Source organism: Buteo buteo, chromosome 25 (genome assembly GCF_964188355.1).
Source record: "Buteo buteo chromosome 25, bButBut1.hap1.1, whole genome shotgun sequence".
Lineage (NCBI taxonomy): Eukaryota > Metazoa > Chordata > Aves > Accipitriformes > Accipitridae > Buteo > Buteo buteo.
Window position 1 is genome coordinate 2164099 of NC_134195.1, and position 23562 is coordinate 2187660.

Here is a 23562-nt window from a genome sequence, read left to right on the forward strand (position 1 = left end):
GCGAGCCCTCAGAGTGATATACGACGAGTTAAATCAATGGCTGCAGAAACTTTTAATTCTGAACAACTGCAGGCTAAGAAGGAGAACATCTTACTTGTGCCTGTTTATTGTTATCTTTGGCACTGTAATTTTGGTTTGTTAAATGAGGCAGAGCAGGTGATGGTTACAACGCACTTCTAGAAACCATCCAGAATTATTTCCTCCAACTTCTGAAACAGCAAGTTCTTGTATCTGTCCTGCTCTACTTACAAATGTTTGCACATCTCTTGCAGGTCTCCCAGCTCTTTTTCCCTCTCTCCAATTAGTAGAATCTTATTAGAGGTTAAAGGGATATTTTAGGTTTCAAGTAGCCAAAAGAGGATTCTCAAAATGAATTAGGCACTTCCGAGAAGTCTCTGAGCACCTTTCCGTACGTGCGAAATGTGCTCTGTCGTCTCTGAGGCTGCTCCTTTGGGTGAAAATTGAAATGAGCACAAGTGTCTACACCCACAGCTGGTTTCTAAGGTCAGCATTAGGAAACATTCATGCAATGTCACAGGGGACTCCAATCTTTAAGTCTAGGAGTTGTAAAATAAGCTTCAATTTTCTGTCCAGATGCCTCCCTTTTTTTTGATCGTTCATTACCTTTCAACTCTTAGTGTGTTTAAAAATTTACACGTGCACTTAAAGAGTGCCCTTAATACTGAAAATCGTTGTTAGATGTGGCGTACTGGAAGTTACAGTTTCACACTGACCAAAGATAATTGGCCATTCTTGATAGAAATGCTATTTTAAACGGTTGAAAAAACTTCTTGTCCAAAAAATGGACACCTTAGATATGTGGGAGGATGAAGACAGAATGCTTCCACAACTAATTTTAACAAAGTAAATCATATAGATTTAGTTTCTTTATAAAAGAAAAGTATCCTCCTATGTAGAGTTGACAGACCCTGGCATTTGTTCACTGCATCTGGTGTGAGAGGAGAAAACCCACAGGGCCTTGAGTGAAAAATAGAATCACTGAAATAAAACTGGATTATGATTATATTCTGTCCTTGATCACCTACCCTAAATCTAAAACTAATTCACTGGAAAATACATTATACCATGGGCTTCTGCATTTCCTAGTGGATGTTTCTAAGATACTAAATTGCACCGTCCTGTACCCTGCGGCAGTCGAGCTGTTGTAACTTACAGAGGGAGATTAAATTTTCAGGGCTCTTTTTTAACATTTTGTTCTTCAGAGTTCATATTGGTTAATTTCCATGTCAGTTACCAGAACAAATATCCCTTGTAATTTAAAAGAATAAGACATAAATACTTTTCAGCTCTTTTCCTTTCAGTGTATTTATGATATTGGTAGCCCCGCACGGATAGCCCTTCACCCTAGAAGAGTTCTGCATATCGTGTGACTTCCTGAGGTGGGTGATGATTTTGTCCTCGGTTTCTGCATTTCTGCTTTCTGCTGCAGTTTCTCCGAAATTTCTTTAGGCCTTGGCAACTCTGAAAAGGAGGGAGCCGAGCGTGCGGGGTCGGTTAGCGATGGCCCCGGGGCAGGATGCAGAGAGCAGGAGGAGCTGCGCCTGTTCCAGCCTGGAGACACGGCCCCCAGCTCTACTTGTATTTTCAGACACTGTAGCTCCAACAGCAAAACACTGACATTACCAGCCAGAAGCCCGCATTACGTATCTTACAAAATGAAGAATAGCTTTGTATAGTAAATGTGGTGTTAAGAATGATAATCCTTAACATTGACTGTAGTAGATAAGCAGTTCAGTGTTAAAAAATAAAGCAAAAAGCTAAAACTCCTCTGTTTCTCTTTAGGAACGTACCTGAACGGTGCTGCTGCCACCCACTGCAAGGCAAGCCACCGGTGCAGTCGCAGCAGGAGGAGGTTGTCAACTTTTACACTAAGTCCGCACATTTATGTAGAATTCAGTGTTGGTCTCCAGGCACAAATGAAATGCAAGATCATTTCTCTCTCGCTTTTGTTTGGAATTGCTGAATCCAGCAGCCTGACAGAGGTGAGGCTGCCACAGCCCCAGGTCCAACCAGTAGCGAGGCTTGGGATGCATCCCCTATAGGCACATGCACACACCACATATGTGTGTGTGTATATATATATATACACACGTATATACACATGGACGGCTGCACAGATCACCCCAAACAGACACACAGAGCGCTCGCATGAACACAGGCAGCACCAACAGCCTCATCCTGCTCCCCCCTCTGGCTGAGCAGGGTGGAGGTCCATTGGTGGGAGATACAGATATATTAGTGGGAGATCTATATATCTGTATCTCCCACTAATATATAGTGTGTGTGTGTGTATATATATATTACTTACCTTTCCAAGTACAATGTTCTGCACTAGGAGGTCAGTGAGTGAGAGAGAGGGTGCAGAGTTCTTTCTGGATCTCAACAAGAAAGGCCTGACAACAAATGGCTTAACAAAACAGCTGTTTCAACACAACAGAATAAAACCAGGAAAATGCATAGGATAAAAAGAGGAATACAGGTAGTGAGCAAAACTTATACCCCTTCAGATGCTGGAGACCCCACCTTTGTGCAGCACGGGACGGAGCCTGGATGGATTTTCCCGTGGTGCAGTGCACAGGTCCCATCCGTGGAGGGTTTCCTTCTTCCCATGCCTCAGCACGCAGGATGGGCTGGCACGGACGGGACACTCCAACAGGTTCCCATACAGTGGCTGCTCACGCTGACATTCAGGCTGCTCAAGACCCAGGGACGAGGCCCCGTAGAGCAGACACGGCTGTTCAACCTCCCTAAATCCTTGAAGACAGCACCATCCACAAGGCTCGCAGTACAAACGTGGATCTCTCCCGTAGCCAGGCTTATACACAGAGTCCAGCCAGCCACAGACCCCTGGACCCCTTCACTCCGGATCCATACGTCCTCTCACGGCAGCATCCGTGGCTGCTGGCACCACAAGCACACCTCCCACCCGCAATCCCACTCCAGTTGCCGCACTCAGACCCCCATCACGGACACCCAGGAGATTGGGATTTAGTAAGGACACGCAACAGGCTGCACTGATCAGGTGAAGGGTAGCTGCACCAGCAGGTCCTTTAAGGACACATGGTTAAAAGCCTTACATGTTTTATTTAACAAAAGCAAGGACTCCAAGGTCTGCACAATAACGGGAATTCTGGTGTCCGGAGGGCAAACCCGCAAGTCCAGGGCTGCAAGTCAGTGCATCGTCCTCGTGAGAGTTCGCCTCCATCGTGACTCCCAGCAGTCTCACCTGCACGGCCTGGCAAGCGCCTCAGCTTCCCAGGGTTCAAGCAGAGCAAGGGCAAAGGGCAAAAAAGGCCACGGACCTGGTTGATCTGAGGGTCACTGTTAATTAATGAATTGCACACAACTCTAAGTATAGATCAGACTAGTACCAAAATCCTGTAATGGGTAGGGGTCTGTGAATCAGTACTCTCCTAACTGGAAGCTTCTTTCTTACCCTGTGGAAAAATCATCTTTCAATTACAAAAAGCAAAACACTTGATTGAAAGATAATTGTGTTTTTATTTTTCTAAGCTTGCACTTGTGGAACATAATAAATGACCTGATATAATGACAACTTTGCAAAAGAAGAATCCTCCTCACCCCAACATCTGGACAGCAATATATAAATATTTACAATGAAAAAATAGGGAAGGGAAGAGAATGAAGTCAACATTAGCCAAGTCAGTTTGTTTCTACACATCTGATTTTGAACATCAATTATTTCATTCAATTCAATCTTAACCAACACTTTCCTTTCACAGTACTGAGGCTTTAACTTCATTTTTTAGATCTTATGTGCAATAGATACACTCCTGCTCTGCTTCTATAGTTTTCTCCTGTACAGTAACCATAGAATTTCCCTACTAAATTTTTATATCAGTTAAACAACAAAAAAATTAAATATAGGTTTATGTCTCCTGATACAAAGGTTCTCACACAGTCAAACACATCACAACACTGAAAACCAGCATAATGAAATGCTGTATAGCTTCTTAACAAGGACATTAGGTCTGGGTCCTAATCTGTTGGCTTTAACAAAAGCTCTCTTCAAATAGAACAAGTACATATAGAAAAAATAACCTTCTTATTTTCTTGTTAAAAAAGGAAATGGTGCTTTCTATAAACAAAAGATGCAATTTCCTTGACACAGATATAAGTTACAGTGGGGAGAGCTCAGAAAGCTTCAAATAAAACTGGCATTTGTTTAAAAGGATGATTTAAGAAGCTGATTAGAAGAGGTTCAATCAGCCCATTTAGTCTGGTAATTCTAGAAACGTCAGTGTAAAAAAACCCTACTTTTTTTCCCTTTCTGCTATACAGTGTCACACAATCACATGACTGAAAACACGTTGCCTGCAGAAATGGTAGACACCGATCACGCACGATTTGGTTGTATTACGTCAACACTGATTGCCTTGTCCAACAAGAGGTTCAACATCCTTCGGATACCGAGGTGCGGTCCTTAGCAGCTGCGTCACATGTGTGAGCTTCGTCTGCCTCTAGCGCCCAACGACACACGAAGCCTTGGCTCTCTTGCTTTATAATGTTCATTGAAGTCCAATCTAAAGCTAAGAAACCGAAGGCTTTCGTCAGAACTCGTTGTCAGCAGGACCAAGAACTGCTGGACGATTCCCTGGAAGAGACAGAAAAACCCAAGAGACAGCTAAGACGACATCACCGGTGTGTTTTGCAGAGGGATGCTGCGCGGTGCCCAGGCCTGGCAAGGAGGCAGAGAGAATCTGGCAAAAGGCAAGCATGAGCTTTTCTACTCCACTGTCGGCAAATCGGTCATGCCAGATTCGTTCTTCCTGCAAAACCCTAGAGCTTCGTTTTACCTTCAAAGGTCTGCCACGCACGTCAGAGTCTCCAGGGCAAACAGCTCGCTCTTTTAAACCGCTCCCCCTGTGCCCTGCTGGGACCCCCCATCTGCCTGACGGCTCCCGAGCTGCAGGGGGGCTGCCCCTGCGCCACCCCCCCAGGGACCGTACCTGGGACACCATTTGGGACCTGACCCATGCCAGCACGAGACCTCCCCTTGTTTCCATGTGGCACGTGCAACGTGGGCCAGGCCAGCGTTAGACCACCGCTTGCTTCAAACACGCGTATTTGATGCGGGTTATGCAGCAGCAAGCAGCACCCCAACACAGCAGGGCGCCTGCCCAGTAGTGCAGTCAGTGCCCTACAGACCAGTAGCTAGACTTTATGCATTTGGAGAGGTTTTTATGTGGGACTTGCACTCAGCAAGCGGGAAGCACTCTCCTGAAGCCCATCTTCCCACTGGGCTCTAGTCAAGGGACTGCAGGAGCTGCTCAGCATGCAGGAAAGGAGAGGACTTCATGAAGATGGGAAGACTCATTTGAAGAGCTCATTCCTGATCTCCACTAAATACTAACGTGGACATGCCCATAACTAGAGCACCCCATTACTTCCAAAGATGACCAAGGCTGGCCAGGTAAGTCCTGCATGGAAAATCTATAGTAGGGCTCAGCAGGAATATAGTCCAGGCAGGCAAAAGGTACATTGTCAACTTGTTGCCATCCTGCAGAGCACACAAACTACAATCTATTCACAGCTTACACTGAAATAATTTGGCTCTATTTTCCTCTGGGAGGGAGAACTGCAGTATTTGGATCCAGGAGCAAATTCCTCCCAGCTTTGAAGTCCTCACATCAAAGCTCAGGATCTCTACAGCCTTCAACAGAAGCCACCGGTATTTTATAACCTGGGTGTACTATCCTGTTTTCCTTCAAACTTCCACGTGAACTGAACTCTTTTGACAATGCAGCACTACCTCCAGGGTAGCTATAAGCTTGGCAAAGCTATAGGCAATACAGAAATGGATCTGATGCAAACCACCAGAGAGGAGGACTGGGAAGTGCTCTGCACATCCTGTACAGGTGCTCAGTCACAACTATAATTACTATAAAGAACCAGTTGTACTCTTACAAGGTAAGACGAACATATGGGTAACAACCCAGCAAAACCACTTCAAACTCATTCATTTACTTAGGGAAACAATGCACGCTTACATATTTAGCATTTGTCTAAATGTGTATTTATGGATATTGGAATAAGAAAGAAAGATACAAGAAATATCAACAGCAAGAAGGAAGAAAGCAGGCCCTACAACTTTAAGTCAAACTCAGTATCAACATTATTAAAAAAATCCTAACTTCAGGCATGCCAAAGGTGATAAATAAGAGAAGTTAAAAGGTACACTACACTATATCAAGAGTATCTCACATATCAAAGTCAAGAAATGAGGTGGGATAGGATTTTGGTTTTCAGTTGACCCAGGGTCTAATCCTGAAAGGCTGCTGTGGCACACAGTGCTGTGTCACTCCCTTTCATCGCTTTCTGGAATGCTTTCCTTGAAATCTAACAGCTGTTCTTTCTGGGGAATTGGAGCTTTAGAATCAGATAACAAATTAAGACAAAGCCAGAATAATTACCATTAAAGAAGACAGCCTGCGCACATGCGCCCAAACAGCTTACACATTGCCCACCTCGGTGCGTTTAAAATCAAGTGTTAGGCCCTTAATAAGGACCCTTTCTGCAGTCTTTAATAGCAATGACTTGCAAAGATGGTGAGAAAAACTGGAATGCAGAAGGAATTTTTTTTTTTTTTTTTTTCTTCAGATTACACCAGAAGATAGCTATTATTTCTACTACTGGATGAAGGAGGAGACTTACATGAAGAGACTATTCCCCTTTGTCAGGGGAACATACATGATCATAACACCTACTGTCTGCTGAGGAACAGTAAATCCAGGCTTTTAAGTAGAGAAGCAAAAAATGAAGACCTAGATCCACAAACTGCACACAAAAATACGGAAGTTACACCTACTCAATATCTGAAATTGAGTTCTATATATCAAAGCTCAGCATCCATATTAAAAAAAATGTAATGTAAGGGGCACCTGGTAAAAGTGAGTCAGTATTCGCAGCTGTGAACACATTTTGGGTATTGAGTCTTGAAATTCTTTCATCCTCTTGCTCTCCTCTTCATCTTCTGACGCAGTTACACCCCACTTGCCCTACACAGAGACCAAATGAGTTAAGAGGTCAGGTGTCACATGATGAAAGTTTCTAACTGGGCCACCTTCTGCCCAGCTAAACCACCACATTTATGCAAACCAACCACTGCCACAGTAAGCCACACATGGAGTCTCTAGTACTGAAACCATCAGTTCCCTTGGTGGTTGTACATCACATGGAAGAAATTCAGGGTTAGCAAAGCAGGCGAGTCTCGCACCAGCACTGCATGTCCCACAGACTGACAGTGGGGAGGCAGGCACGGAGCTATGGTATTTTTTGCAAAAGGGTTCAGAATGTTAAAGCCTCTTCTATTTCCTTCACCAAAAGAGCCCTACGTTTCTCAACCTCCAATGGCCACTAATCTGCTCACCTAGAGGTTTTGTGCAAGACAGAAATGAAAAACACCATTCAGCAGTTTTGTTTGAATTCACTAGCTACTGCTGATGACTTTTACGTTTGTCCCAACTACATTTTTCATTTTCACTGTACCTCTACATAGTATCTAAAATCCTGAGTATGTCAAAAGGCAAGTATATCTACCTCAATTAATTTTCACATTCTAGTAATATCCCTACTGTACCTCAAGCTCCCGCTGTTTTTTCCTCTCTTCAAATTGCAACCTCAGCTGCAACTCCTCCAAAGCAGCTCTGTACATTGCATCTTGGGCATTCTGAAGCTCAATGATCTGATCAAAAACAGCTCGAAGTTGGTTGAGAAGTACCTGTGAGACAGTTAAGCAACAAAACAATGAAGCAGTTGTACAGCAAAAGAGTTTTAAGTTACTACCATTCTTCAGGACACGAGTAAACTAAATCTTTTCATGCACAGCTGGAGAGACTGTTTTGCAAAGCTCTAAGACAGTTGTTGCACGATCACACAGCTTCTTAGGACTGAAACCAACTGGCCCACATTGTCACAAGTTTTATAATCAGCATCTGTCACTGTGTCTGGGGAATATATACAGAGCCTACCATAATAAGGTCTTATATCAGAGGAAGAAAAACGACTTTTCCCCTTGCTCCTACAGCATAAGAGAAGGTGGTTCCTAACACATAAGCCAAGATCAGAAATTTCATGCAAAGGAGAAGACTTACCCTGGAATCGCTATCCAGCAAGCACCGAGCTATGATTGTGTCTAGAAAAACTTCATGAGCTGCAATGATGTGATCCAAGTCCTGTGCTTGTTGGACCTTGTTCCAGAGTTCATCCCACGAACATTCAAGCACCTGGAGCAATGATTCAGGATTGTGCTGTTTTGATTTGCTAGATGACAAGCTCTTTGGAATTTAAGACACACAACACATACAGAATATTAAAAGTACTTAATTTTTAAGCAACTAATTGGGTGGATAGAGTATACCTCAAATGTAATGTAATACTGCATTTGATGAATGAAATGGACCATTTCTGATGCCAGAACGTGACACTGATGCAGCACCCCAGAAAGCTCTGTAAAAAAATCCAAAGAGATGGCATGTTAAAGACCGCAAGCACAGGCACAGCCATCAAACCAGCTTGGTAAACTTTTTTCTACCAAATTGAATACTTCATAAAACAGCCACTAGTCTTGGGTGGTAGCAGCAATACTGGCTGGCAACAGATGAGCAAAGAACATTGCACAATTAACTCCTAGAAAATGTGAGCCAAAGATGACGCCAACTGTGTGCTTGGACAGTGCTGGAAACTTGCTGAGTATCACTAGTGAAAAAGACCCTCTCAGTCCCCAGAGAGTAAAATACAGTTAAAGTCCCATGCCTCATTTCAGTTGAAAATCTGAGGCCACAGATTTGCAGTTGCTTCTGGGGCCTCTCACATCTCTTACCATTAGCCTTCAAACCACAGACAGCATATTTTTGCATTACTTAGCTACAGTGAGACCAAAAGAGAGGGGGGGTGTGACAGGGGTAGGGAATTTGTGGCTCATGTGGTCTAGGTTCTATTCCCTGATCCACGACAGAGACCCACAGGCGAGTCACTAATGGCCTCAGCTGCTCACCTGTAAGAGAAGGTACCTCTGTTGCAGAAGGGTAATATCTAGATTACCATAAACTGCCAAAATTCTCTGGAATGAAGATACTCAGCCTTTTGGAACTAGGCAAATATCCAGACAGAAGAAGTAATTTCTTAAAAGCTGCCAAAGTAATTTGCCACTGCAGACAAGCTGAGACTACAACAAAAGAAATTCTACATTTTCATATCTTGGGATGTTACAGGACCATCCAATGATCTGAAAGATATTGTAGCAAGCTACTCATTTCTTCATTTCTTATGCCTTTGCAGGAAGATTATCCCTAACACATTATGCTGCATCAACTTTAAATAGGATCAATGAAAAAAAAACCTCCAGGGTTGGCTAAACAATAGAAATTCTTCAACATTGGTGAGTTGGATACATCTGTATTTCTTCTTCCAACTACTGATAGGAAAAGAGCTAGCATGCCACTACTGTCTAGAGGTACTACTTTAAAGCATTAAAATCCCTGGCTGTTAAGACTTTTGGGGAATTGTGAATACAGCTATCGTGGAAAGTAAATGCTACCTCTTTGGGGTTGAAAAACAAAAGACCCTGGCAGCTGCTTCCTCCTATCAGTTACTGTCTTCCATTTAGTGCTCTGTGACTGGAAGGGCAAGGTACTGTTTTGGAGGGAGAAAGAGAAAATAAAAGTAAGTTCTACTACTACTTCATAGATCAGTGCTAGGGTGGACTCTCCATGTATTTCAGCTTCCAACTTAGACATGCCAGTAAGAAAGACTCCTGTCCCTCCAGGCAGAAGGCAGTACAGGTTTTTGTAAACATACTCTCCTTTGTCAGAGGCACAAACTGAGAAATACAACACTGCTCCTTCTGTCAACAATAGCTATAACAGCTTGGCCAGCATTTCAAATGTCTACGTTACTTAAAACGTAGCCAAAACTAAAGGCGACAAGCAACTGCAGTCTACAGAAGACTGCTCCAAGGCAAAGAAAGGCCTCCCAAAGGGGTGTAGGGGGTTGGTAAAAAGGGAAGAAAAGAGGAAGAAAAATCAAACTTCCTCTTGAGAACACAAGAACAAATAAAACCCTAGCAATGGGAGACAGCTCCAGCCCGAAGACCCTCAGGTGATGAGAATAAAATCTGTTAACTGCACCCTAGCCTCAAAGGGAACAAAATCCTATCTCACAGAAGCAGAAAGGAAACATAGTCATCCTGTACAGTTCCAGAGATCAGCCTTGTGCACTAGAGCATACTTTAAAAAAGCTTGTTTCCCAGCAAACTTCTGTGGCCCACCCACCAAACAGTTCCTATTTATAAAAACATAAACAAATTTTTGTAAATATTACTACGTCACAAAGAAGTGTAACCAACCCTCAATAGCTATTTTTTACTGAGAGAAATGTAGACAGGTAAAAGAGTCAGGAGTGAGCCAGTACAGGTGCTCACAAATATGGCTATATCCTCAGCTGAGAAGTAGGATCAAAAAGTCCCAGTCTATTAAACATACACTAGAGCCACTACACTTAAAGAGCCTTCCTCTTTCTTCTCTAACACCTCTTTCTCTCTTAGCCTCTTCTCTTCTTAGCTAAACAAAAGCATAGGGAATAAGTGAAGGTAAAACTAGTAAATTCAGGAGTGTGTACGTGTGAGACTTACTACTTTCAGCACAAGAAAGAGGAAGACACAGGGTACAGACAGGAAGGCAACAAGGAAGATGAGTAAAAGGGGATGGAAGAGTAACAGTCTTTTTCCAAAGACATGGGATGTTTCATTTGCTCACTGCTACAAAAACTTACAACCAAGGATTAAGTAAAACAACAAACAGGAAACTTCCATTTACAATAATGTTATTTTATCTTCATCATCATCTAACATTACAGTCATGAGAAGCAACAAAATACAAAATTCATCTGTCCCAACAGACTACTTTTTTCCCCTCTTAACAAACAGTTTAAAATAAGATGCAGTCATCTAAATCCAGTTTACCAGTATGTCATCCATTTGGGCCTCTCTCACCTGGTATACTTTTCAGAAGCTTTGCATTACACATGTGCCCTTTCCATATATCAGTAAGAATATACTCCATTCGCTTTGCTCTCCAAAGGAAATTAAATACTCTAAGATAGTGGCTCATGCACTCACGTGTAAATACCTACAAAACAAACAAGGTATCAGTACAAATTTAATAGACTAATGTTCTGAAGGACCAGGAACCTCTTCACAGTCAATCTTATCTGACCCATGCAGTTTATTGGTAAATATTGTCAAAACAAAATCCCTGGAAACCCCAGAGCTTTTGGAAAGATCCTCCCTCAAGGGCTGAACTGAGCTACCTAACATTCAAGTAGGCACAGGGCACTACAGGAGGCATAAGGGATGAACATGGCAAAGCCTAAACATTTCGCTCTTTTCGAACTACATATGAAAAGTTCTTTACAAGTTTTTTTATAGAGGCTAAATGATCAATAGTGTAGCTATTTTCTCAGTAGTTCTAATGAACACTACCTATCAAATTTCATTTAGACAATACAAATAGGTTCTCCTCAAATACATTCTTCAGTTCCTTGCAAATTATCCCAAATTAGCAGTTACAGACTAGTAATAATGGAAGAGGAGCATGGCAGTTATTAAGTACTTGCTAAAATCTCTGCTGGAACAAATGAATTACTGATTTTCAGTAATGATTGTTTTAAATGTAGCTTTTCAGCACTCACGGTCAATCTATAAGAACTGAGATTTTGGCTCAACTCTTTATACAGTCAGTGCATCCTAGATGCCAAAAAAAAGACCCTCCGATCTTACACTCCAAAACAAAGGTTATTTAAAAAAAAAAATAAATTAGCAATTCAATTCAGTATTCAAGACATGTTTACAGCCAGCAGTATATGACATTACCGTTGCTATTGGCCCATCAACATGATAGTCCAAGCTGAAGACATCCCATCCAGTGTCCCCAGGAGATACCTGTATTAAAAAGATATGTTACTTTCAGTGTATAATCAGAGCATACTAGTGCTGAAGACCAACTCTTGCTTACTCTTCCATTCTCCACAGCGTATGAAGAAACAAGCATCCACATCAATATGAGTTACAGGAGTTCCGTGTTCAAAGTAGTAGATTAAGCAAAAATGAATCGAAGTTTGACACAAGGGTGGGATTCACCTCACCCAAATGTTGATGTTCGTAATGTCAATGTTTTTCCATTGCAGTTAGCAAAGGAAATGACAGGAAGGAAAAACTTCTTAGGCAGGACTCAGCCTAAGGTATAGACTTATTTCAGATGCTACAGTTCATCAGTTAACTTCCATCTCTGAGACTGGAGCGCTCTCATTAACTCAAGTTTCTTACCAGAGGTCTCCTTCATGAAACACACTTTCATTGCTTCACTCTTTGTAACTACTGATGACGAAGAGACTACCCCCCAGATTCTTGTAAGAGAAACAGCAGCAGGAGCTGTTTGCAGAACCTCAGATCAGGGCCACCAGCATCAATTACTGTTAGACTCCAGATCTCAACTTTGTATTGTCAGTGAAACAGCTGTAAACCCACAGCTTGAAATACAAATAGACAATAGGCAGGAAATGAGAAAAGAATGGAAGACCTATTAAATGAGGTTTACATAACTCAAAATAGACTTCAAAGGAGAGGGGGGTAAGGGGGCGTATTTACTATATAAACATATGAAAATTTTGTTTCATGTAGATGTCTGCACATATACACACACAAAATAAGGTATGTTTCAGGTCAGAGTCACCATGATGCAACAGACCTCCAGAAGTCGAACATCCAATCGTTTGAGAATCTCCGGATTATCAAACTGGGCATTAGTTGCCCTCACCGCTGTTTCAAGGATTCCAGTTAGATTATGCTGGTATAAGGTTGTAGCTGGTCGTGCAAGCTCTGGCCTGGTGGTTATGAAACAAACAGTCATGGCATATTACCAAGATATTCTGCAGCAGCAATTTGGTAGTAACTGCAGCACACAGTGAAACACTTTTCTGACAGGCTTTCAAAACCTCTCGTATTACTCTTTCAGTCTCAACCACAAAGAAAATCAATGAGCAAAATATTTCGGCAGAATATGTCTATTCATATGCAGCTATACACCTGAACATCAGCATGAGGAGTAACTTTATCCTCATTTAATGCCAGTAATTTGAAATTACCAGGATTGCTAGCATAACTACTCTGTAATTTGAGTTGCATTCATATCTAAAATGAGGCAGATTACCTCATTAACACATCAAACCAATAATTTCATTTCAGTTTTGAGAGACTTACTGATAGCCATCTCACGGGCTTAGAAGTGCGGGCAGAAGCATAAACCCACCCCCTCTACCTAACTTAAACTTTCCAAAGAGCTGCAACATGCAAGTAACAAGCACCTTGCACTACTCCTCTCCCCCATGATCAGGACTGGAAAGCCCCTCACTACTGCCTCAAATGTAATACCAACTCTGCAAACCAATCTTATTCTGCTTTACACTAATTTTCACTTAAAAAAAGCATGGTCATGTACAAATCATCACCAAACAATGCTGATTTTGATTTACAAACAAGTTAATGGAAGCTCTATTACAAAGCCTGCCTTCTAGACCAAAGGAAGGCTTTGTAAAGGACATTTTTGATAGACTAACTTTCATCAGTAGCACCAGCATGTAAAAGCAGCGAGCTTGCAAATATACTAAGAACTGAAACTGATACTTGTGGGTGCACCTGAGCGCTTAAAACAGAGGCTGGTGAGGCATCAAATAATTTTTGAAAAATGCACTGAGGAGTTTTGACAGAATGTTTTGGACAAAACACCTCCAAAATATAGAAGCCTAACGTTCACAGCAATGCTAACTAGTGGCATCAAGAGCAACAGAACTTTTCTGCTTAAACTTGCTGACAGGAGCGAGAGAAGTGCTAACATCCTCGAGGCTGATACCTATCTTAATGCAACTTTTCAAGACATTGTGAAATGCTTCTGTATGTACTTCCTACCAAAAAGGAAAAACAAATTTTAAGCCTCAGGATCAAGAAATTAAACCCAAAATAGAATTTAAAAGTTGTTCAACTAAATGTTTGAGTAGTAAGATTCTTAAAGGGTCCCCTCCCAAAAGCAAAACAGTTTCTGTTCTGATCATGCACATTTGCAAGCTTTAGAAATTCAACATAGTTACCCTTCCTACTCTCTTACTTGAGCAAGTCCATTAAATGCCTGATAAAGTCTCCTTGACCAAGTAGTAAGTAGCGCCTCATGGCCTGCATGTGTTCCAGTAAATTGTACTTCTTATTGAGAACATCCAGCAGGTACTTGCTGGTCTCAAAATAAGCTGCATCAATTTTCTCTTGAAATGCATTTTCCAGATCTGTGAACAAATCAGCAGCTAAAAGAAAAAAAAAGTTAAAATTTAATTAGTATTTTTCCAAAACTGAGGCAAAGAAGCTTCGGAATTGAAACACAGAAGCAGAGAAATTGCTATTTATTCTGATCCACTATATTATACATTTGGCATAGCCAAAGTGCAAACAAGTCTAAAGCAGCCCATACTTCAACACTACTACTTTTAATCTGTGCCCAGCTTGTACTTTCCAATAAGAGCTCATTTCATCACTTTTACACAGAAAGTGATTTTGGTTTTTTTTTAGCTTGCTGAAATACTGCAATTTACAGAATCAAATAATTTGAAGAAGATCTAAAAGCTCAGAGTTGAGGAAAAAGCTTTGTTGAGGGGGTGGGGGGATCTAAATCAGAAGTCACTTCTAAGGGTGGGGTGGGAGGGATGGGGGAAAGAAATCTAAGAATCAGTCAGAACATTCAACAGAAAAGAGTTCCCACATATAAGTCAGAATGAGAGAGGAGGGAATATGCTTATGCTATCTGAGGGACAGCCAGCAACCCACTGTTTTCTTCTCCACCTTAAATGCACGGCAATTTGGAGGCAGAAAGTAGGACGCTGCCCTTTAGTAGGATGTGTATTTCATTCTGTTGTACAACTACAAGCTTATTAAGAAAGGGACTGCAATAAGGCTGTTAGGAGATTGCAAGAAGTGTGGCCTCTTGAGGCAACGTGGAGCAAAACTCCAAATACTGGACTGCCAACAATCGTAAGATTCAGACCTTCCTCAGCATTAAAGGACATGCTCCCACTTTGAATAATTTTTAACCACACAACTATTGTTCTAAAGGTAAAAAAAAGAAGATCCAGGTACCAAAGTAGTGTAAGACAGCGCACTGCCTGCTCCAGGATTAGTTTCAACATGCACCGCAGACAGGAAAAATTAAAACCAAGTTTCATGTTGTTCTGATGAGATTCAGCCTCAACTAATAAAATGCTTTTAAATTGAAGAAATAAACAGTGGTTCTGATAAAGAAGTCACTCTTTAATGAGGGAAACCTCACAATGGCTGGTTCAATGACATTCCCTGAAATTTCCAAACTCTCATTCAGTAACCTGTAAAGCTCTCCGTAAGACACCAGAAGTGCAAGCATATGCAGAGATGTCAAAGAGATGACACTTGTATAACACGTTGCTGCGCTCAAAATCCCTACACTAGGAGAATACTACTTAGTCAAGTAACATGCATCAAGCTTAGGAGATGTGAGAATTAATACAGCCTGTAGTAAGGAATCCTCAAAGTCCCCTTTCCAGTCACTGACAGCAAACCAGGAGAGACAGCTCACCAAGGTCTCTGCTCACTCTGGTCAAGGAAGATCTAGTGTGATCTGACAAAGCGATTCTTGCATTGCTCAGGTAAGGAAGCACGCAGCAGCGTTCCCACTGCTGGGAAAAATGGAAAAATGTCAGTTTGTGCAAATGCACTTGTCTCACTAGTACAGGGCAACAGGGCAGTGAGAACGTCCAGTCAATTCTGACTTTCATCTAGTCTTTCCCCATCGGCAGATCCTGTCCTCTTCACTGCTGTCTTCAAAAGATTGGTTCAACTATGGCTGCTTGCACACACAGTGGTACCAGCCATCTGATCTGCCACATGGCTTCACTGCTGGCTTTAGAGAAAGAAGGAAGAACTTCCAGACGGGGGCAGGGGGGGGAAGCTAAAAGAGGTGTTTCACAGACAGAACATGGCAAGTTACAACACCCCAATGATCTGTGCCTGCAAGTATCTTTCCACAAGATGCTGCAAACCTAATGGGCAAAGCAGAAGAGGGAATAAGCCAACCCAAAAAGAGTTATGAGCCAATACCTTCAGCTACTGGACACAGAGGTTGGGCCTAGGACTGGCTTAAGGCACAGGTAAACCCCACAGGAAGCAGGGAATTGCCTAGTTTGCCTGTGCCTTCATCTCTGACTTCCCATTTTAATACATGTTCAGACAGTTTTTTACATTATGATTACTTCAGCATCAAAAGGAAACTGGGGAAACACGAGAGTTAAGGTTCCAAAGCAAATTAAAGAAATAAAAAAATACAGCCAAACTCATGAAATGTTCAGATTTAAAATGAGAAAAAGCATCCAGAATTCAGGCTGGCATCCTAGCTTTCCATCGTCTTATTATAAGTCATTATCTGAAGGGACTCTCAGGATGTTGTCAGATGGCACAAACAAGGACGACAGGATGCATTTCCAACATCATTGACACAGAATGTTCTTTCTGGATTGAATGGGTAAAATGCCCTAAATACAAATGCAGTTTCGTGCAGAATTAAGGCAGTGCAATACTATGAGGTATTTGGCTGCAGATTATAAGCTCAGCATGCCTTCAGCACATGGCAGATATAGTGGATAACATCCATTTCTAAAACTACACTTCTGCCTGAAACAGGTATTCTCAGCACTTAAGATAATGTACTTGCTTTGAAGCTCTCATCTCCTACATAATACAGAATTTTTGCAGGTCATCCATTCAATCAAGGAGAGAGAAATGAGGGCAAATTAAAAAAAATATTGGAAAAGCATGGCCATAAACACTGTAAAGTGGTGAAAGTAGTGTAACCAAAGAATGTTTTTGCCTTTTTCTGGAGTAGCTGGCAAGATGATGGTTCAAATGCATTTACAGCTATTACTCACTTAGCCCTGATCCCTCTCTGCACTTTAAGTGCATCTTTGACTAGGCAACCACTGCACATGGTACAAAAATCACATTATTAGATTAAATATTCTTGCAGACATGAATGGGATTTTATTATTATAACATCTTCCATGGAGGTACTCATGCTGAAAGTCCATTCTGTGAAGAGTTAATGTAAAAACTAACCCAAGGTTAATCTGGGGGGGGGGGGGGGGAGACAATCCCACAAAACTAAGCTTCAAAGTTATATATAATAAAGTTATCTTTGAGTACAGTAATAACAGAAAAGATATTGTACAAGATATCAGAAAGTGTAAAGAAGGATGTTCTTAGAAAACTAAGTAAAGAACCTGACAGAAAAACAAATGCTTAGATAATTCTTCTCTTGGCAAAAGCTGTATATACTAGTAGGACATCATTACACTTCTAGAAACTACGTACCAAATAGCATCAGAGAAATTATCCCTGTCCTGGTTTCAGCTGGGATAGAGTTAACTGTCTTCCTAGTAGCTGGTACAGTGCTATGTTTTGAGTTCAGTATGCGAAGAATGTTGGCAACACTGACGTGTTTAGTTGTTGCTAAGTAATGTTTAGACTAAAGTCAAGGATTTTTCAGCTTCCCATGCCCAGCGAGAAGGCTGGAGGGGCACAAGAAGCTGGCACAGGACACAGCCAGGGCAGCTGACCCAAACTGGCCAAAGGGGTATTCCATACCATGTGATGTCATGCCCAGTATATAAACTGGGGGGAGTTGGCCTGGGGGGATCGTTGCTCGGGAACTAACTGGGCATCAGTTGGCAAGTGGTGAGCAACTGCATTGTGCATCATTTGTATATTCCAATCCTTTTATTATTACTGCTGTCATTTTATTAGTGTTATCATTATCATTATTAGTTTCTTCTTTTCTGTTCTATTAAACTATTCTTATCTCAACCCAAGAGCTTTACTTCTCCCGATTTTCTTCCCCATCCCACTGGGGCGGGGACGGAGGAAGTGAGTGAGCAGCTGCGTGATGCTTAGTTGCTGGCTGGGGTTAAACCACAACACCCAGTGATCTACATCTTAACAATTAGACTCTCTTTGGCATATTAAATGAGTTCTAAAAAAGTTATAGTAGTAAACTATCACCTTCACTAGAAGAAAGCACATTGTCCTTTCTCCCAGATGTAGCAGCATCCTATGCATTACCTTACCTTCTTTGCTTAGTATTTACACATAAAGTCTCCTTGTTTTAGATGTTTATTTGCTATCTTTCATCATAACAATGTTAATTTTATTGCAAAGAATATGCCACCAAAGAATAACCGGAAATGGTATATAAATTCTCATTCATTAAAACTGAAATCTCTTTTAAATAGAAAGAAAGAACCTGAAGGAATTCTGATAGTTAAATTTTGGTTTAATGTTCAACAGCTGGCAACCCCAATTTTAAGTAATCTTCAAAAAAGAATTTTATTAACCTTCCATATACTCAATTTTCTTCAGACATATTAGAGTGGTAGAGTGCATTTACAGAAAGGCTTCTGTCCTGCCTGTTTTTACTGCTCATTCTCTTATTTACAATTAATTATTATTTTTTAATCACAGAATTAATTCAGTATTATTACGGAATTGTATGATGAAGTATATTTGATGAGGAGGCACAAATACTAAATTCTTACCACAGCACTCCAGAATATCCCAGCCCCCACCCCAGCCCTTTCAATGAAAGTCAGCTGAAGGCAGACTGGTTTCTGAACGGTTTAATTCAGAAATCCAGTACCTTAACAACCATCCAGCAAACCTATCAAATTAAGAAAATCGCACATATGCATCTTCATACATCTTTTGTAAAATGCAAGTATCCATTAGAATACCTTTATTTCAGGTCAGCTGAGACTTTTGTACTCCTTTCCATCCCACTATCCAAAATGTCAGTTTACAGTCTAAACTACATACTGTACAGAGCTCAGTTCAAATATTGAATACTCTACCATCTTTTGAAGACTCTGCAGATTTTGCCACAGCAATCATCTTCGTGGATGGAGTTTGATCATGACAAACTTGATGCAAAAAGTTTATGGATTTTCCTATTAGGAGGACCTGAACAAAAAAGGATATATTTTTTTCAAGTGATTTGCAGATAAGAAAAAAACCCCACCAAACCAAAAAGCCATCCACAACCACCAGGACAACAGGATATTTTGTCATCCCTGTGTGCTCTTAGCTTCACAATCCCAACCACAGCAATCCAGAACTTCAGTGCTAACACAAAAAGGTTTTAAACACAAACTTCTTTTCCCCCCTTGAGAACTCCTTAAACAAAGTTTATCAGTTAGACAATGGAAAGGAGAAACAGTCTTATAGTCTTCCTCAGCAAACAATTATAAAATTCTTAAGAGGATTATTTATTGTTAAATTTGGTCTCTATTTTCATAATGGAAATCTAAACAGCAGCATAGGGCAAACAAATCATCAAAATATTAATTTTTGAATTCCTACCTTTTTTGATTGCTCCATTGTAATAAAAGAAGGGATCATTGATTTCCTCAAAGTGTATTTGTCATGCCACAACCGATCAGTTTTAACTGTAGGATCTGAAGCTACAAAAAACTGTAGATTGAAATAAATATTAAAACCAAAAGACTAATGTAAACTCTCTCCCCTAGCGTCTCATTTCAGTATTTAGAAAACTGTAAAAATATTCTGAATTGTGCCTTTAACTAAAAAAAAAAAAAAAAAAAAAATTTCCTAGCTAACATGCAGAGTTGTCCTGGCAATTGATATGTAAATTGTATGTTGACCAATATGAACGCTGAAGAAAAAGTTAAAGAGCTCACATAACCTAATCTCTTCTGTACATTATGAAACCTTGACTAGCTCAGGGTAAACTGTACTATCTGTAAAACATCCGCTATGAAATACAAAAGCATATAGCATTTTCCGGCAATTTGTAACACAGTTAGGGTAGAAGATAAAGTTCAGAATATAAGTATAATATGCTTTTGTTTTACTGATTCTATTTTTACTTAAGTCCCTTTGGATTTCCTCCTATTTTAACAGATGCAGAATTGCAGAAAACAAAAAAGAAAACAAAACAAAACAAGAAGAAACCCCCAAAACCAAGAAATCCCTGCAATTGAACTGGCCATCAAATGCTAAGGTCTCTCAAGTCCATGCAAGAAAATACTTTCATTTGTAAGAAACTAAAATTACAGGATTACTTTCGTTAAAGTGACTTTTGGATTGATTCTCTCCTCATCCTGTCAAACAAGATACTGATTTTTTAGACAAGAGCTTTCTTCACTGCCTCCAAATACCATTTCCACCAAGAACAGCCAATTGTCTTTGTTCAAAAACTGTGTCTATGGTATGAAAATTGTAGCTTTCGGTATACCACATCCAATAGTTATTTTCAGTATTAAGAACACTCTTACAGTGCCCACATAAATTTTTAAACCAAAAGTTGAAAGCTGATGAGTGATATAAAAACCAAAAAAGACAACACATCACATGTCTGAGGAGTAGCTGGGAAAAAAAGTAAAGTCTATTTTACACTTCTAGCCATAAAGATTCATAGACATTTCACACAAGTCTCCTAATGCTGAGCTTGAAGATCAGCTGTGGGCGATATTGGTACTCATTTTAATTTTGACCCAGATGGACAGTTTCAGAAATCAGACAGCATATTTCATGCTCAAGTACAGTTACTCATATGTGTCTCAGAAGTGCTCAATTCATTTTAAAAAATGATTCTTTGGCTTCTTGGAAGCAAAAAAATGTCACTTCAACAAGACTGTACTGATTGGAGACAGGAAAAAGAGTTGGGAGAGCTTAAAAAGGCATAAAAACATTTCCAAGAAGAAAAAGGACAGTTACTAGAACTTGCTGTTACAGAAGTCAGAACAAATAACTCTGTAGAGTTTCTAGAGGAACTCTGGAAACATAAATCAATCTCTTCTACCCAATTTGACCAACTGAAGTTATTTATGAAGCTGAGGTTAAGAGTGGGTCGTCAGAATAGAGCATTCTGAACTTTATTCCAAATACAACGCTTGCATTCTAAACAGTTACAAAGAACTCTGCATACATTACTATTGTTACACTAAGCAAGAAAAGCTAGATGACTTTGCCTCTCTTCAGAAGCAAGCATCTATTGCTAGTCCATTCTGCCTCTATTAAAGCAGACCCAGGATATGATTGAAGACAACATACTGCATCATTGCAACCTCCAAATACCACACTGACTGAATCCATGCAGAGTGTCACATTTCATGTTGTTATTGTATATGTTACTTACTCATATGTTATACATTTCCATCACAGTCTGCTTTTCAAATTCTCCTCTAAGCTTCCCACAGATTATACTCCCACAAAGCAAACGAACAGAGGAAAAATATTTATTGTATCACATAATTACCTCATGGTATGTATCCTCCAGCTCTCCATCATAAATCCAGCGATAAAGGAAATTCAGTACAGGATGGGATACTAGGCCAAGAATGTGTTGAACCAGAGATCTCATGTAGGGATCTCCTGTTTTAGTATAGGCATGAACTGCTGAGGCTAGTTCACCACCTTTTCTCCCTGTAAGATCATAGGGGAGAGGAACAGAAACATATGAAGGAAAAAACATACACACCACACTTTAATTCAGCAGCCATTGATTTTAGCAAGTTGTATGTCACTCAGAGCTTCCTGAACAGCAATTCTAAAATGTAGCACAAGTATATTTTTTTAATGTTGACGGGGAACTCCTAGGCATGAATCATTAATCTCACTGAAGCATTATGCACAGTTCTCTGACACCATATTCTATCTACTTTATGGTAGCTTGGAGGAATGCAAATTTCAAGGCATCAGATCACACACAAAGGTTGACTTTATGCTGCTTTTCTTCCCCACCGCCCCAACCAGAATAGCATTAAAGGAGCCTTGGTATATTTTCCTTCTCTCCTGTACTTGACTCTCTCTCAGACGTTCTGTGTGCATACACACACACAAACACATCTTTCCTGCTTCTTGGTTATAGTTTCCCCCAGAGCTCCTTTAGGTAATACCTCCAGTCTTCTTGCAATTGAAAGGTAAGAGGTTGTTAAAAAAAATAAAATAGAACTAGTACTTGTTTTGCTGTTATGCTGCACATCTTAAAGGTTCCTTGCAGCACAGGCTGTAGCATTCAAAATTTTGATGAATGTCTTAAAAGTAAAGCCCACTTTTTTTTTCTAAAATTGTTACCAATTCCAATAATCAAGATAAAACAGATGTTGTAAGCTTTTTTGGTTAAGATGCTTTTTCCAAAGGGTCACAATCTCCATTTATTTTCAAAGACAGCAAAGCTGAAGTACCCTGAGGGAGAAGCATAGCCTATGGGTCAGCTACTGGGCAAAAATTTTGGTAAGCTCCACCACCACTCCTCAGCATTTTCTTGTGGATTGACAGCACAGCCACACACTGCCTGCAGATTTGTAAAGTTTCATGGTTTCACATGAATCTGCAAGACAAGTTGCAAATGACTGCTTTATACCATCATATATAGAGGAATAGCATAACACTCGTACATCGTGAAAAGACTAAGCCAACCATTTCATAGTGTATTAGTGGGTTTTTTAACAGTGTAACATTCTCTGAAAGATGACTAACATTGAATAATTGAAAACAGCATGAAAAGTGCGTACTTAAAATTTGAAGGATTTCTCAAGCATGTTCTAGTTTGAAAAAAAGGCAAAAAAGTCTAAGTATATCAAACCAGCAGTATAATTCATCAGGTTTTTGCCTAAACTAGAAGGGAGAGAGAGAATCCTCTGGATTAGCTCCTTCAAATTTTCTAAAAAAACAGAACTAAGATTATCGATATCCACCTTTGGCATGCACAACTACTCAGAGTTACACAACTTCCCCAGAAATATTAAATTAATGTTAAACAGACCTTGACAGTGATCAACAAGTGCTGCAAGGGTCTTTAACCTTATTTTAGGATCATATGTCCAGACTAGAAGACGGCGAAGTGTTAAACTGCTCTCCAGTCCCAAATTCACGCCCTGATCATCTTCCAATTGCAACTGATCAAATCAGAAACAGAAAGACATATCAAGGAACAGAACCGGCAAAACTGAAGCAGAACTGTTGTTTCATAGTTTTAGTTCTGAAGTTAGATTTTTACTAATACACTTGAAATACCCAGTATTATATGTTCTCTCATTAAATCATTGGGCCAAAATCCAAGAGCCACACAAGTGGAAATAGAGAATCAAGCGCAGATGAAAAGACAGAGACAAGTGGAAGTGTAATAGGGCAGACAGAGCACAAAGGCCAAGAAAGTTAAAGCAAGCAAGGTGATAGATAGTTAGTCACAAAAGAGCAGCTAAGGAAAAGAGAGCAGAGATCCTGAAAGACAGCAAATACTGGCCAAAGAGATGCTCAGTAAATAGTAAGAAAAACATCTAAAGGAAAGGAAGGGTGTAGGAGGTAAAATTCTTATTACTGCACAGCCAGCTTATTTTAGTTGAACATGGGACAAGTTCTGTTCAATGTCTTCCTCCAGAAGCCAT

At 40.4% G+C, this 23562-nt stretch overlaps 1 protein-coding gene across 1 annotated transcript in view; it reads right to left on the reverse strand.

The window, feature by feature from the left end:
- Nucleotides 1–3508: 3508 nt before the first annotated feature.
- TUBGCP3 (tubulin gamma complex component 3) overlaps nucleotides 3509–23562 on the reverse strand; it is a 53984-nt gene continuing 33930 nt past the window's right edge. The window contains exons 10-22 of the mRNA XM_075057278.1: nucleotides 22941–23073; nucleotides 21432–21598; nucleotides 19514–19624; nucleotides 19006–19114; nucleotides 14199–14388; nucleotides 12786–12921; nucleotides 11912–11980; nucleotides 11033–11168; nucleotides 8402–8490; nucleotides 8136–8267; nucleotides 7622–7762; nucleotides 6924–7040; nucleotides 3509–4636 (exon numbers count right to left, since the gene is read on the reverse strand). Of these exons, the coding sequence (XP_074913379.1) occupies nucleotides 4478–4636; nucleotides 6924–7040; nucleotides 7622–7762; nucleotides 8136–8267; nucleotides 8402–8490; nucleotides 11033–11168; nucleotides 11912–11980; nucleotides 12786–12921; nucleotides 14199–14388; nucleotides 19006–19114; nucleotides 19514–19624; nucleotides 21432–21598; nucleotides 22941–23073 (1689 nt within the window). The 3' untranslated portion in view covers nucleotides 3509–4477. The remainder of the gene's footprint in view (nucleotides 4637–6923; nucleotides 7041–7621; nucleotides 7763–8135; nucleotides 8268–8401; nucleotides 8491–11032; nucleotides 11169–11911; nucleotides 11981–12785; nucleotides 12922–14198; nucleotides 14389–19005; nucleotides 19115–19513; nucleotides 19625–21431; nucleotides 21599–22940; nucleotides 23074–23562) is intronic.